Source organism: Boleophthalmus pectinirostris, unplaced genomic scaffold (assembly GCF_026225935.1).
Source record: "Boleophthalmus pectinirostris isolate CB_2022bp ecotype Guang Dong unplaced genomic scaffold, ASM2622593v1 HiC_scaffold_21, whole genome shotgun sequence".
NCBI classification, from domain to species: domain Eukaryota; kingdom Metazoa; phylum Chordata; class Actinopteri; order Gobiiformes; family Gobiidae; genus Boleophthalmus; species Boleophthalmus pectinirostris.
The window spans coordinates 5440711-5454298 of record NW_026571175.1 but is presented as its reverse complement, the minus strand read 5'-3'; the positions used below and the strand labels follow the sequence as shown (position 1 = coordinate 5454298).

Genomic DNA, 13588 nt, shown 5'->3' with positions numbered 1-13588 from the left:
CAAAGAACCACTCTGGAGCAAGGGTGTTAAATGTAACACTTCCTGCCTGCCCCCTGCTAAACCGACAGTGTGAGCACTTTGCAACACTGTCAATCAAACCTGTTGCTTATGCTAGTGACCTCATGGAAAGAAGGCACCAGATTGGCCTGTTATTCATGTTTATATCTTGATTTATGTACAAAATAGCAAAATAAAAACATCAGGATCATGTAGAGTGAGTTAATACAAACACGTCAAGACCAAAATGATGAGGCTTTTTGCAGCAGTTACTGAAAGAGGAGCAAAGATTTTTCAGTACAAAATTAATTGTAGGCAGAGTCAGTGGGGCTGGAATCACGCCGATGCCCATTTCCCATTATGTCCATTATAGGGTCTATATTTATGGGTCATATCTGTGGAGAGATGAGCCTATTTACCGTTAGAATACATGTTAGTAAAAGTATAAACAATTTGAATAAATGCAAAATTGATGAGTTTAATGCCTTATCGTGGAACATTCTAGGCTAAACATATCCATGAAGACACCTTTTTAAAGCACCTGTATTATGCAGAATTGACTCTTCTGCGCTTTATGCCATGTTTGAATGTTTTTATCTCAGCAGAAACATACTGTGAGTTGTGTTTTGTTTCATGTTTTTGACGAGGAAACATTATAGCATAGATCTTTGAATAGCAAAATATGGGCCCTTTACAAATGTGGATTGCATGTCACTATTTTTTTAAGTGGCTATTAAGTGACTGAAGCATAAGTAATGCAACACCTTTTATTATCTCTAGAGTGTCATATCTCTATAGTATGTGTATATATAAAACCTCCATGCATTCTCCCACAGAGCACAGGTGAATGTGGGAATGGACTGAGCTCCGTAACAGGAGACGGGCTGAAATCTGACCCATCTGACCATGAACCAGTTTCGCCACGACGCCACCACCACCCGAGACCTGAGCCCTGCCCATGTGAAGGGACTCACGTGGACTTGGAGACTGAGCACTTGATGTTCTATTCTCAGTACAATAATTACAGCTATGCGTGGTTAAAGGGCCCAAATGACGCTGTTTTCTGATCTGTTATGATGTTCTTTCCTCACAGTGACGTAGCGTAGTTGCGCGAGGCCCCGGTGCAAGTCTGGTGCTGCTGCCCCCCCTCCTTCCAACCCACGCCATTGTGACCCATCACTGTGCGACAAACATAAAGTCACTTCCCATAGGGCCTACCGCTACAAAAAGGACACACAATCACTATTATAAGCATGCACAGTGACAGTTGGCATTCCTACATCTCTCAACACACACACATCCGACCACAGAGGGAGAACACGCGATCATTGTTACCATGGACAGTGACTATTTGCGTCACTTGCACACAAAGTGCCGAGGGCCCCGGTGCGTCGCAGTGGCTGCACTGCTGACGTTACACTAGTGGTGTGCATTGCCATGAGTCTGGTGATACGATAGGTATCAAGCTATACATGTCACAATACGATATATCCCAATACTAAAACAAATGACAATATATTGCGATTTATCAATACTTACTTCCGATAATATAGTCATGTACACCTTCACAAGCACACAATTGTATTACATTAATTAATGATTTTATTTTTAAATCATGGGAACAGTAAATATAACTGTGAAAAATATGATTTTTATATATCGATTCAGACACATTTTGAATTGATTCAAGAATTGTGCAATGTAGTATCGCGATATATCAAAGAAGGCAAGGCAAGTTTATTTGTATAACACAATTCGTACACAAAGTATTTCAAAGTGCTTTACAGAATAAGAAATACATTAAAATCACAATAAAAACAAATCAAAACATAAATAATTATCATAAAATTAAAGAGAGAGAAAGACATTAATTACATAAATTAGAGAGAAGAGTGTGGAATAAAAACCTTTCAGTCATATGCAGCTAAACGGAACTGTTTTGAGCCTGGATTTAAACTGCGTCAAACTAGAGGCCTGTCTCACATGTTCAGGAAGACTGTTCCAGGTTTTAGCTGCATGAATCTGAAACTCTGACTTCCCGTGTTTAGTCCTGACTCTGGAAGAATTGATTTTATTCTTACACCCTTACCTACGTTACACCTTTATTTCCTCATCACAAACAGACCTGGAGTTGCGTTTTGTTTCATTGACAAACATTTAATGGACAAACCCTGTACATTTACTCTAAGTTCTAAGTTCTCAAATTGAAAACACTGTTCCACCTTGATGTCATGCGGCGATACAGCCCTACATTAAAGTATGTTTGTAGTTTTATTATTATCTGGCGTGTTTAGTCTGGCATGTTTAGTCACTATAGACATCTTTGTTGCGCATACAAAGGATCTGTGATGCTGACAGAACCTCGCACTCCTCTGCTATTTTGGCGCCGATGTCACCGTAGGCGATTGCACAAACAGTGATTTAATCCTCCTGTCACTAAACGTCTTTGATTTCTGATTATATCTATAGACATAATGATAGTACATACCAAAGATCAGTAATGTTAACAGGACCTCTCACTCTTGTGCTGGTTGGGAGCTGATGTCACCTTAGGCCAGTCATTTAATCCTCCTGTCACTAAACTCTTTTGTTCCTTTGACGAAAACACGCGTGGCATCTGTGCGGTAGGTTTGTGAAAACAAACATGTTTGCGGTATCACATTTGCATACTAAGACTTGCATCACACTTTTCCACATGACTACTTATCACAGAGGACCTAAACCAAATCAAAATAGTTTTAACATATTAAGTAGGGCAACACAATATGATAATGTGCCAGTGGAAGAAATACTCAATTTTGTTATGTAAAATTACATACAAAAGTAAAGATTAAAGAGAAAAGTAACCAGTCTTTAGAGTGAAAGGGCATATTTTGAGGTGTTCTAAAGCTTCAAATGTCATGATTTTCATACAGACCTGTGCTGAATTTTGTTCAGTAGAAACAATTGAATCAGTGATTTTTTTCTAGCTGTTTTTCTTTGTATATATTTTTGTTTGCTCAAACTAAAATCGTTTCAAAATAAACCCTCAGCCTTTTTAGCAGGTCTGACTCAGACTCTATCCATAAATGACTCCCATTGACTTACATTGAAATATTGTGGCCCCTCCCTCTGTAACTGCTGCTGTGAGCCTTGTCATTTTGGTTTTAAAATGTTTGTATCAGCCCACTCTACGTGATTCTGGTGTTTTTATTTTTCATTGTTTTGTCCATCAAAAAATCCTGTTCATAATATAGAGCCTGGCTCCAAATTCACTCCTGTACCGTTCATTTGAGTGCAGCTGAACACTGTGGGTGACGTTTTCAGTCTTATTAAAAAATGTAGAGGAACTATATTTGCTCTTAAGTGTAGTGAAATAAAAGTTTGAATTTTAAAGTAAAGAACACATACCTAAAATGTTTACTTTAGTGCAATACTTTACTACTTCTTTACCTTCCACCACTGAAAAAGGGGATAGGCATTTAGTTGTTTAGTCAATGAATCTGTCTATGAGTCAACTTATTATTTTATTATGATTATAGGGATTATTTAATTGGTGAGTGAGTGAGCTGAATATTCAGTATTTTATTTTGATATGTACATCATATATCAAAAGACAGATTAAACACAGTGATTCACAAGTTGAATCTTTTTATATATATATTTTTTTTTTCCTCAAAGTTTTTCTGGATAAATAGTAGTTTTTGCATGAACTCCCCCTGCAGGTGTAGTCTTGTGAGTGCAGTTTGGGTCAGATACAGGGGTACTGAATAGTTTTGAGAGCTTTTGACACAGTCCCTTTTTAATATAGTTTTGGACACAGAAAGTTATCTTGAATGTAATAATGAACTTAAAAAGGACAAAAGAAAATTAACATTTTTAACATTTAACATTTTTTGCTGTCCTTCCTCTGTACCATAGCTATATACCACCTTTAACATCAACACAATCATAGCGATGGTCAGTCTGATTTGTGGACAAAAGATTTCAGTTTCTGTAGTAACTGTATCTGTACCATTTATTCACTGTCCCTCCTCTGTACCACTTTGCGTCTTATTATCCATTGTAGCACATGTATTCCCATGTTTGCACCTGACACCACACACATGACAGATTTGCATACTACCAAAGTGCTTTTGGGCATAGCACTGACAGGTGGTCTTAAATCACACTGATACACTGACAGATGACTTAAGGATATTTGCATATCCCACTGGTGTAACTTGAGCTAAAGCTAGGCTTAAGGCTACATTCAGACTGCGGGGCTTAATGCTCAATTCAGATTTTTTTGTGAAATCAGTTTTTTTTGTGAGGTCGTTCACATTTCCAGTTAAACCCGACTTGTATTGGATCTCCAGTGTGAACTTTAAATGCCCCAAAAGTGTCCTGCATGAGCATTGAAGGACAGGACGACATCACACACAGCGAGCATGCTCAGTGTTTACGGAAGTCGCCTAAACGCTGGGTTTGTCACCTAAAATATGGTCCAGTTTTTCGTAAAATGGACAGGTTGCACGTCCATAGCTGCTTCGTTTGTTTGAATCTTTAACCTCCTTGTATTTGGCACGCAGAGTCTTTATTTTCCGTTGACACTGGAGCCAGGACCGCCTGTAGCCACGCTCGGACATTTCTTTGGCAATCATTTCAAAAACCGCCCGGTTCCGATAAGACCTCTTCAATTTGGCCTGAATACAGCGATCCCCCCAAATATTAATCAACTCGTTAACCTTGCTTTCCCTCCATCGACTAGACTCTGAACCTGACGTGTAGTTTGGATGATTGTGACCTGGCCGTTCAGACTGAAGTCTCATCTCAAAGATCGGATATGTGTCGGTTTTAGGAGCACATATCCAAGTGGTCTGGGTGTGTCGTTCAAACTGTCATTAAAAGATCAGACACACGTCGTAAAGGGGCAAAAAAATTTTAGTCACTTAAGGCTGTACTCTGAACATAGCCTTAGTCATTTTAATTGTAGTTTATTAATAATACAACTATATAAGAAACAGGTGTGAAACCAATTTTCATTCCACAGTGGTAATAATAAACACGTGGAATCTGTGTGCTACGTTTCTGAACACACATATGTTTGAGATAATACCTTTGCATATTGAAACTAAATTGCATCATACTTTTCAACATGACAACTTATCACAGAGGACTTGAGACAAATCATAATAGTTTTAACGTTGGCATTCTACATATTTTCGAGTAGGGCAATGCAATATAAAAAAGGGACAGTGGTGGAAGAAATAGTTGATTTTGTAACTTAAGTAAAAGTACAGATACTGGAGTCAAAATATTCTCAAGTAAAATTAAAAGTCACATGAAAAAACTTGAAGTAAAAGCCGTAAGTAAAAGCATTCTCAAGTAAAAATAAAAGGTACCTGTTTAAAAATGTCATTGAAGAGTAAAAAGTAAAAGTAGTTAGCTGATATTTTAAGATCTAATAAAGCTTCAAATGTTAGTGATTTTGATACAGATTTGTACTGAATTTTCTTTTTTTTTTTTGTATACTTTTTTTGCTCAAACTAAGAATGTGTTCAAAATGAACTCTCAGCCTTTTCAGCACAATAATAAAAAATACTTTTACTTTTCAGTCCAGTTAAAAAATGTAGTGGAGTAGAAAGTACAGTCTCTCTAATGTAGTGAAGGAAAAGTAAAAAGTATACACTGTACATTTTAAAGTAAAGAACGGATACCTAAAATGTTTACTTACGTACAGTACTTTATTACTTTTACTTCATTACCGTATTTTCTGGGCTATTAGGTGCTCTGGATTATAAGGCGCACTGTCATCATATGGTCTATTTTCGAACTTTTTTCCACTAATAAACCGCACCGGACTTTAAATGAAACACAACAGTTAAATGGCTCAGTCGGACTTTGTTTGTGGCGTTCACGGTGACTTTGGGCTTTGTTCAGTTGTGACGTGTAGGGAGGGTGCTGTCTGGGACCGCTGGATTGTTGGCGTGTTCGCAGTGACTCAGTTGTGTCTAGAAGTGGCACATTGCACTCGCTTTTTCGGTTCATTCCTCTGTTCCGTTCCTCGTCGGCGTGGAGTGATGAGTGTGTCTGCGGGTGTTTTCCGCTGCACAGTCGCCGTCTGCTCCGTGTGTGTTTGCGTGCGCTGCGGGTGGTGCGGCTTTGTAGTTTACTGAAGTCGTGCTGAGACACCCGAGTGGATTCGTGTATAGGGCGCTCTGCATTGCGGGGTGCGGTTGTTTTTTGATGGGGTTGGAGGCTTAAGAGCGCGCCTAATAACCAGCCTAATAGCCCGGAAAATACGGTACCTTTCACCATTAAAAAAAAGGGATAGGCATTTAGTCGCTTAGTCAATGAATCTGTCTTTGTATGAGTCAACTAATTATTGTATTTAGATTATAGGGATTTATTTAATTGGTGAATGAGTGAGCTGAAGATTTTGTATTTTTTGGTATTTACATGTCAAATGTTTTTGCTGTCCCTCCTCTGTACCATAGACACATACCTCCTTTAACATCAAGACATCGTAATTATGGTCCGTCTGATTTGTGGACAAAAGATTTCAGTTTCTGTAGTAACACCAGAAACGTTCCTTTGTACCACATTGTGTCTTATCATGCATTGTAGCACATGTATTCGCATGTCTGCACGTCACTCTCCAGACATGACTGGTCTGATTTGCATATTAACAAAATACTTTTGGTCATGACACTGACATGGACAGATGACTTGAGGATCTTATTTGTGTACTCCACTGAAGTAACTTGAGCTAAAGCCAGACTTGAGTCATTTTAATTGTATCTCATTAGTAATGTAACTACCTAAGGAAAGGGTGTGAAGCCAATTTTGATTCCACAATGGTAATAAAACATTGTTAAACAATAGAATTTAAACACAGTATTAGTAGTATCTTTCTTTCTCAAACTACTCAGAAAACACTCCCATTTTTCAGTGATTTTGTTTACATCATTTTTTGAGTATCACATTTTGATATTAGTTTTAATTTAACTGGGTATTTTTATTTAATCACTCATTCGAATCACAACATACAGAAAAAAACGCAAGGACTAAAATGGGAGCTTAAATTAGGGCAAAATGGGACTGGACCGGGACGTTCATGTAAACTGATTACACTGCTTCAGCTGAAATGTGTAATAGTGAATTCATGTGTTTTTGTCTCCACAGCTCACAAAGGAGAAGGAACACGGGAAGCTCAACCCTCGGCCCGGAAAGGTAACTATCATCTTATTTTAAAATCTATTATGCTACAAATATAAATAACTGTATGTGACCTGGGCTCTTACTGCTGTGTACAATCACATCTGATCATGTGTTGCCAGAGCCTTAACCTGCACATAGAGAACACAGAAATCCGTGTATCATTTGTTCATTAGTTTTTCAAAATAAAACCAAAAATTAGAAAATGAAAAAACAACTATTTTCTTCATTATTTGTCTCCATAACCAAAATGAAAAATCGGATAAGGAATAGTTTTTTTCAGTTTTCGATTTTGTGTTTAAATAAATAATGGAAAAAACTGATGAACGGCCGTTTCCCGTTTCCGTGTCTTAAACTGCGATGCCGGACTGAACCAGGACTGAACCAGGACTGAACCAGGACTGAACCAGGACTGAACCAGGACTGAACCAGGACTGAACCAGATTGAACTGAACCAGGACTAAATCAGGACTAAATCAGGACTGAGTGTTGGAACAGCCAGGAGGTGCGCCCGCATAGACTGTTGGATGATTGGGACCGGGACTGGGACTGGGACTGGGACCGGGACCGGGACCGGGACAGGGACTGAGACCGGGACTGAGACCGAGAATAGTCCTGGTTTAGTCCTGGTTTAGTCCGGCATCGCAGTTTAAGTCATGGATTCTGTCTGCAGGTGCTCACATAAGCCACTTGGCCATCATGTTTTAAGTATTAAGAATAAATCAGCATTGCAATGGTTATCAGTGAAAGCTATATTTGATTTGAAAATGTTTACCTTGTATCTCGGGACACAGTTAGGCCAAGTTTATGAAATTTAAAATCAGAATCTCCCATATGTTCTTTTAAGTTTTCTTAGCTTTTACAATGTTTACAAAGCTTAACTACTGCAATATATGACTTTACACACGCTTATGTCTCACTTATTAAACAATGTCGGATTACCTTGTTTAGTGCCACTGTGACTAAACCTTAAACCATGAGGCAGGACCTGATGGACCACATCTCCAAAGCCTCAGGAATGAGCTGAGATTTCACTATGTAAACAGGCACCCGGTGCTAGAAGCCTGCCGCTCACATGTCAAAACTGAAGTGTGACAAACGTGAATTATGGCCCAGACTAAGACGATAAACAAAACTTTGAAAACAAAAAATGCAAGTTGTAAATTTTGATTTAAGTTTCACACCCTGTATGGTCTAGACACATGTAGAAGGGCTGGGATTTAAAAAGGTGCATGACAGATCAGACTACTCATTTCACTGAAACATAGCTGACATTATATTTAAATGTTGTTTCCTGGTTAGTGGTAATTCCATAATTGTTACCTAGCTACTGTGATGTTGAAGACGGCTTAACGCACAATAGTTATGATTAGACTAATACAAATAAATGGGAACACCTTTATTTTGTTAAAGGCTGATTTAATTTAGCAGAAAAAACCTTCCTTATCCGTAAATTGTTCTTATATTTTTGTACTTTTCTTCTTGGTATATTCCCACAAACTTCCACTTAACTGATGTAAAACTGTGATAAATACTGACCACAGGTACTGGCCCACCAAACCAAAAGTCAGAATCAGAAAAACATAAAAATGTGTACTTTAAAGGTCCTATATTACACAGAATTTACTTATAGAAGTTATAATGATTTTACCTCCTCAAAAACAGACCTGGAGTTGTGTTTTGCTTTATTCACACGTTTGAGTAATCCTGTATTATTAGTCAAAGCTCGGATTTTTATTTATTTATTTTTTCAGTAGAGATGATCAATTCCAGTTCTAAAATCAGCCAAATGTTTCTAGTGAACGTGTATGGAGTTTAAAAAACACAGTGGAGCCCCTCCTGTATTACCACATATGATATGACATATCACAAGGTGGAACAGAGTTTTTCCAAGAATTCCAACAACATTCTAACATAGATCAAAAAATAGGTTATTTACTGTAATTAATAATTTTGAATCTCTACAACAATGAAAAAAGTAGTTGGGGGGGGGAGGGGACCTAAACCCAGGACCGAACCAGGACCGAATCAAGGCCTAGACAAACAAGACTAACCCCGGACTAAACAAACCCGGACTAAACAAACCAGGTCTAAAACCAGGACAGAACCAGGTCTAAAACCAGGACTGAACCAGGTCTAAAACCAGGACTGAACCAGGTCTAAACCAGGACTGAACCAGGTCTAAAACCAGGACTGAACCAGGTTTAAAACCGGGACTGAATCAAGGCCTAGACAAACCAAGACTAACCTTAGACTAAACAAACCAGGACTAAACCAGGATTGACCCTGGACCAATCTAGGCCTAGAAAAACCAAGACTAACCTCGGACTAAACAAACCAGGACCAAATCTAGGACCAAACCAGTTTTATTACAAGATAAATTTGACATGAAATGGCAAAAATCAGGTGCACTCCTTTTAAATCCGGGTTAATGGACTCGTTGGATTTCCCCGGTCCTGACCTCCGTTAGTTCTTGTTGGGTCACTGAAATGTCGAGCCTGCTGCAGCCTGTATGTGCACACTGAGCTCTTCTCACTCACACTGCTGGTTTAAGAGGAGGAGCTGACATTTAGATCTGCCTCTGGGGATCTCACAGCACAAATATACGTACCTGTACTGAACTGATAAAAATGCTTTGTTTAAAAGTTGAGTGTCATAAAGATCTGGGACTATAATAACACAGGGCAGATTACCACAGGGAGTTTGACATTTCAAAGTATGTACAAATGGAAGTGGATAAGGTCAAGCATATGGATCATAGCTTCAGGAATTAGGTTTAGGAATTGGGTAAGGTGTGTGGCAGAGTGATTATCCTGTCTCCAGTCTCATCCTCTCAGTACAGGAGTTGTGGGTTAGACTCCTGAATTCTCCCAGAGTGTGCTTATCCGTTGGTTTCAGCCTTTACCGTTACACCCGTAGTGATTATTAAACAAAAATCATGGTTCAGAATGTACCTCGGGTTTGAGGTCACGGTTTGGTTAATTTACTTGTTTATTTGTGTGTTTATTAAGCCAACAGTTTGTTTTAACATTATACAGACGGGAATATAAAATAAATGCAAATTTTGCTTGATAATACTAATAAGTTAAGTAAAGTATTCTCAAATAAGCAACAAATGTATGAAATATTATAAAAAATAAATTCCTTGTAAACAGTAAACAAAACTTTTCAAAAAGTAAAGTGCAGCACTAACAGTTCCAGCATGACGTTTTACTCAATCTTAATTTTTTTGGATAGAAAAAACAACACATTGTCTAAAAGTGAGGACCGAGGTACGACATAGTTTTGCGAGGATTTACGTGGTTTGGAGGGAAGTAGTCAAGGCGGGAGGCATTTGTTTGTCAAGGTGGCCGCCCTAACTATAAAGCACTGAGGGAGACACTGTAGCTACACATGTAGTGGCAGAATGTAAACACACACATTGTGTGAATTCACTCGTGCACAGCCCTGCACCAAACCAAACGTCCCGTATTGAAACAGTTCGGCATGAATACATGTACAGTTACACCCCTATTAATTACTGATACAATGAATGAGAAATGAAAGAATCGGTGTGTAACTTTTTTAGTGGTGTATCTGCTACCTGCTTTTCTTAATGGAGCTGTCATTGCTTCACCTGGAATGTTCCACAATATGGCATTTATTCAATGGTTCAGTGGTTATAATACTCAGAAAGGGCTTATTCTTACTGTGAACTGGACTGCATCTCCTCAGACCTGACCGGTAGCTTGGCCTTGTAGAGTCACATTTTCATGGAGATAGAGGAGTATAATGCTATACTTTGGAACATTCCAGACAAAGCAATAGCATCTCCATGGTGACAAGCTGTAGTACACTCGGAACTTTATATAGTGTACCTCTAAAGGGCCCCTATTACTCTATTTTCTGATCTATGTTTTCATGTTGTTTACTCGTCACACACACATTTAATATACAAACTCTGCAGATTTATGCTGAGTTCTTCTATCAAACAGAAAACACTCTGCTCCACCTTGTGATGTCATGTGGTAATACAGGAAATGCTCCACTGTGTTTTTAAACTCCATACACCTTCACTAGAATCATTTGGATCATTTCAAACCTGGAATTGCCAATGTCTACTCAACAGAAGGTAAAATATAGCTGTTAACCTGAAAAGTACCGCTTCATGACATCACAAAGTGGAACAGACCATTTTGAGCTTTGGAGACGGTGACAGACTAGCTTACCCTTCTTTCAGCACTCTGCCATCACTTATGCACACATATCCAGCATCTCAATTTAAATTTGCTCAACCGTCTTTGAACAATGCAAAACCACATTCTTGGCGTACGTCCCATTTAAACACATTTCGCATATTATTAAATTTTATTGCTCTGCGTCTCGTTTTGAAGTGTTTTCAATGAGCAGTTCTTAATGCTTTTTCTTCATGTTTTGTTTTGCAGATGTATCTGTTTGACCGCGCCGGCATGTGTGGACAGAGGACTGAAATTCGCGGTGATGTTGTGGACGCGACTTCGTGGGAGCTGGAGGAAACCATCTCCATCAGAGTGCTGAGAGGAGGGTGAGTGAGAAACTACAGTGTGCATGGACAGTTAAAGGTGCTGTACTTGATTTTTACTGTCTTAAGAATATGAAAACAGGGCTAGTTAGTTTGAAACAGTTTGCAGTGGGGCCAAAGTTATTCCTCACTAACCTTATGCATCCTAAAGCATCCTAATTATCCACCACGATGAGTTTATAAGAGCTTTTCACAACTTTCAGAAGCCAGTGTGGAGTTTACTGTCACAATAATAACTAGCATGCTAACACTGCAAAAGCCTTACTATCTGGTTCACAACAGATAAAATGTCTGCTAAGTGCCGATACTTATATGCAGGCAGTACACAGTGTACTTTGACCCTAAGAGCTACTTATTAGGTTATGTTTACACTGAAACAAATCACCGTATCAGAAACTTGTGCCCAGACCTGTCGTTTCTGTGTCCGCAATCAAAGCCCTCCCGTATCCACACAGTAATACTGCCTGCTAGTCACATGCCTAGCCTGGCGACATCGTCACGATGTCACGTGGGTCATAGTGTCATAGTCATAGTGACATGGTCCAATTAGGATGCAACTAGAGCTCCTACATCAGCATATCAACGTTTTCAAGCATCCATACACGGATCAGATCTGTACTCAGATGAATTCGTGGGAGCTGGTGGCAACGTCTCTGGAGCCGTTTTCCATTGGATTAGTGTGGACGAAAATGACTCAAATACATACTAGTGTGGATGGGACCTTACGGTGGTCCTTACTTATGAACTTTTAAAATCATATGGTGTGACCTTCCCAAAATGCTCCAATTGAGAAGAAATTGTGGTCTTTAATGTTTAATGAAAATACATTCATATTTACAGGTAGCTCAAATGCCCTGAAGTTTCTGTAACTGATGCAGTTTCAGTGCTCTTTATCATGATCATCATTTGCTCCTATATGTCATACATGGCCTATGTCAAGATATTAACTAGATTAACTAGATCCTCATTTGAGCAGGTATCGATACTAAAAAAGTGATTCAGAGGACAGAAAGGAACCTTTTTTTTAGTTAACACATTGTGTATCTCTGGGAGGGTGCGGTCATTTGCATATTGATTTGTCACAGGTGTTCCCACAATGCTTTGCTTCTGTTTTGAATATACCTTGAGGAAAAGCATACACATTTGCAGTATTGTTGTGTTTATTTATCTGTTTATTCCTTGTGTCATCACCTCCCAATCAAACCACTTCTTGTTTTACCACTTTACCAAGCTCGGCTTCTTCAGAAATCTGACTCTGTCATTAAACACTGCTCAGATTACAGATGCTTTGTCAAAACAAAACTCTATTGATCCACGTTGTTTCAGATGCATGCCTCGAATAGTGCACACACCCACAGAGCTCCTATGCACACGTGAGAGAGAGAGGAGGAAAGAATACAACACAAAATCAAAGGGGCAGTTTTGATGGGTTTAAACTTTTCTACTGAAATCTCTAATCTCAATCTCTAATCGACCGCTCAGAGTTTCCACATGTTCAGTCAAAACAAATCAAAATAATAATGGGTCCGATTTATATAATAATTTTTTTGGATGCTTTACAGAGCATTATTCATTCACTTCACACTTTGTGGTGGTCAGATGCTATTGTAGCCACAGCTGTCCTGGGACAGACTGACAGAAGTGAGGTTAAACTTTATTGATCGTCTGTGTTTAGTGTAAAGACTTCAGACTAAAACTAAATTAATATTTCAATTAACTGATTCTGACAATTTTCAGATGTTATTTTGGTGTCCGATCTTGATTTGACTTTTGATTATAATGTTTTTTTTTTTTTTTTTACTGTATTAGTATAATGTACAGAAACATTTCTGCAGATGTCCCAGAATGGGCATTTGCCATCTCACTGGACAG

The 13588-nt window shown here is 38.6% G+C and overlaps 1 protein-coding gene across 1 annotated transcript in view; it reads left to right on the top strand.

Moving 5' to 3' along the window:
• The window catches only part of crybg2 (crystallin beta-gamma domain containing 2), a 101921-nt gene that overhangs the window by 73409 nt on the left and 14924 nt on the right, over nt 1–13588 (top strand). Inside the window, exons 7-8 of the mRNA XM_055157455.1 lie at nt 7144–7191; nt 11601–11719. Of these exons, the coding sequence (XP_055013430.1) occupies nt 7144–7191; nt 11601–11719 (167 nt within the window). The remainder of the gene's footprint in view (nt 1–7143; nt 7192–11600; nt 11720–13588) is intronic.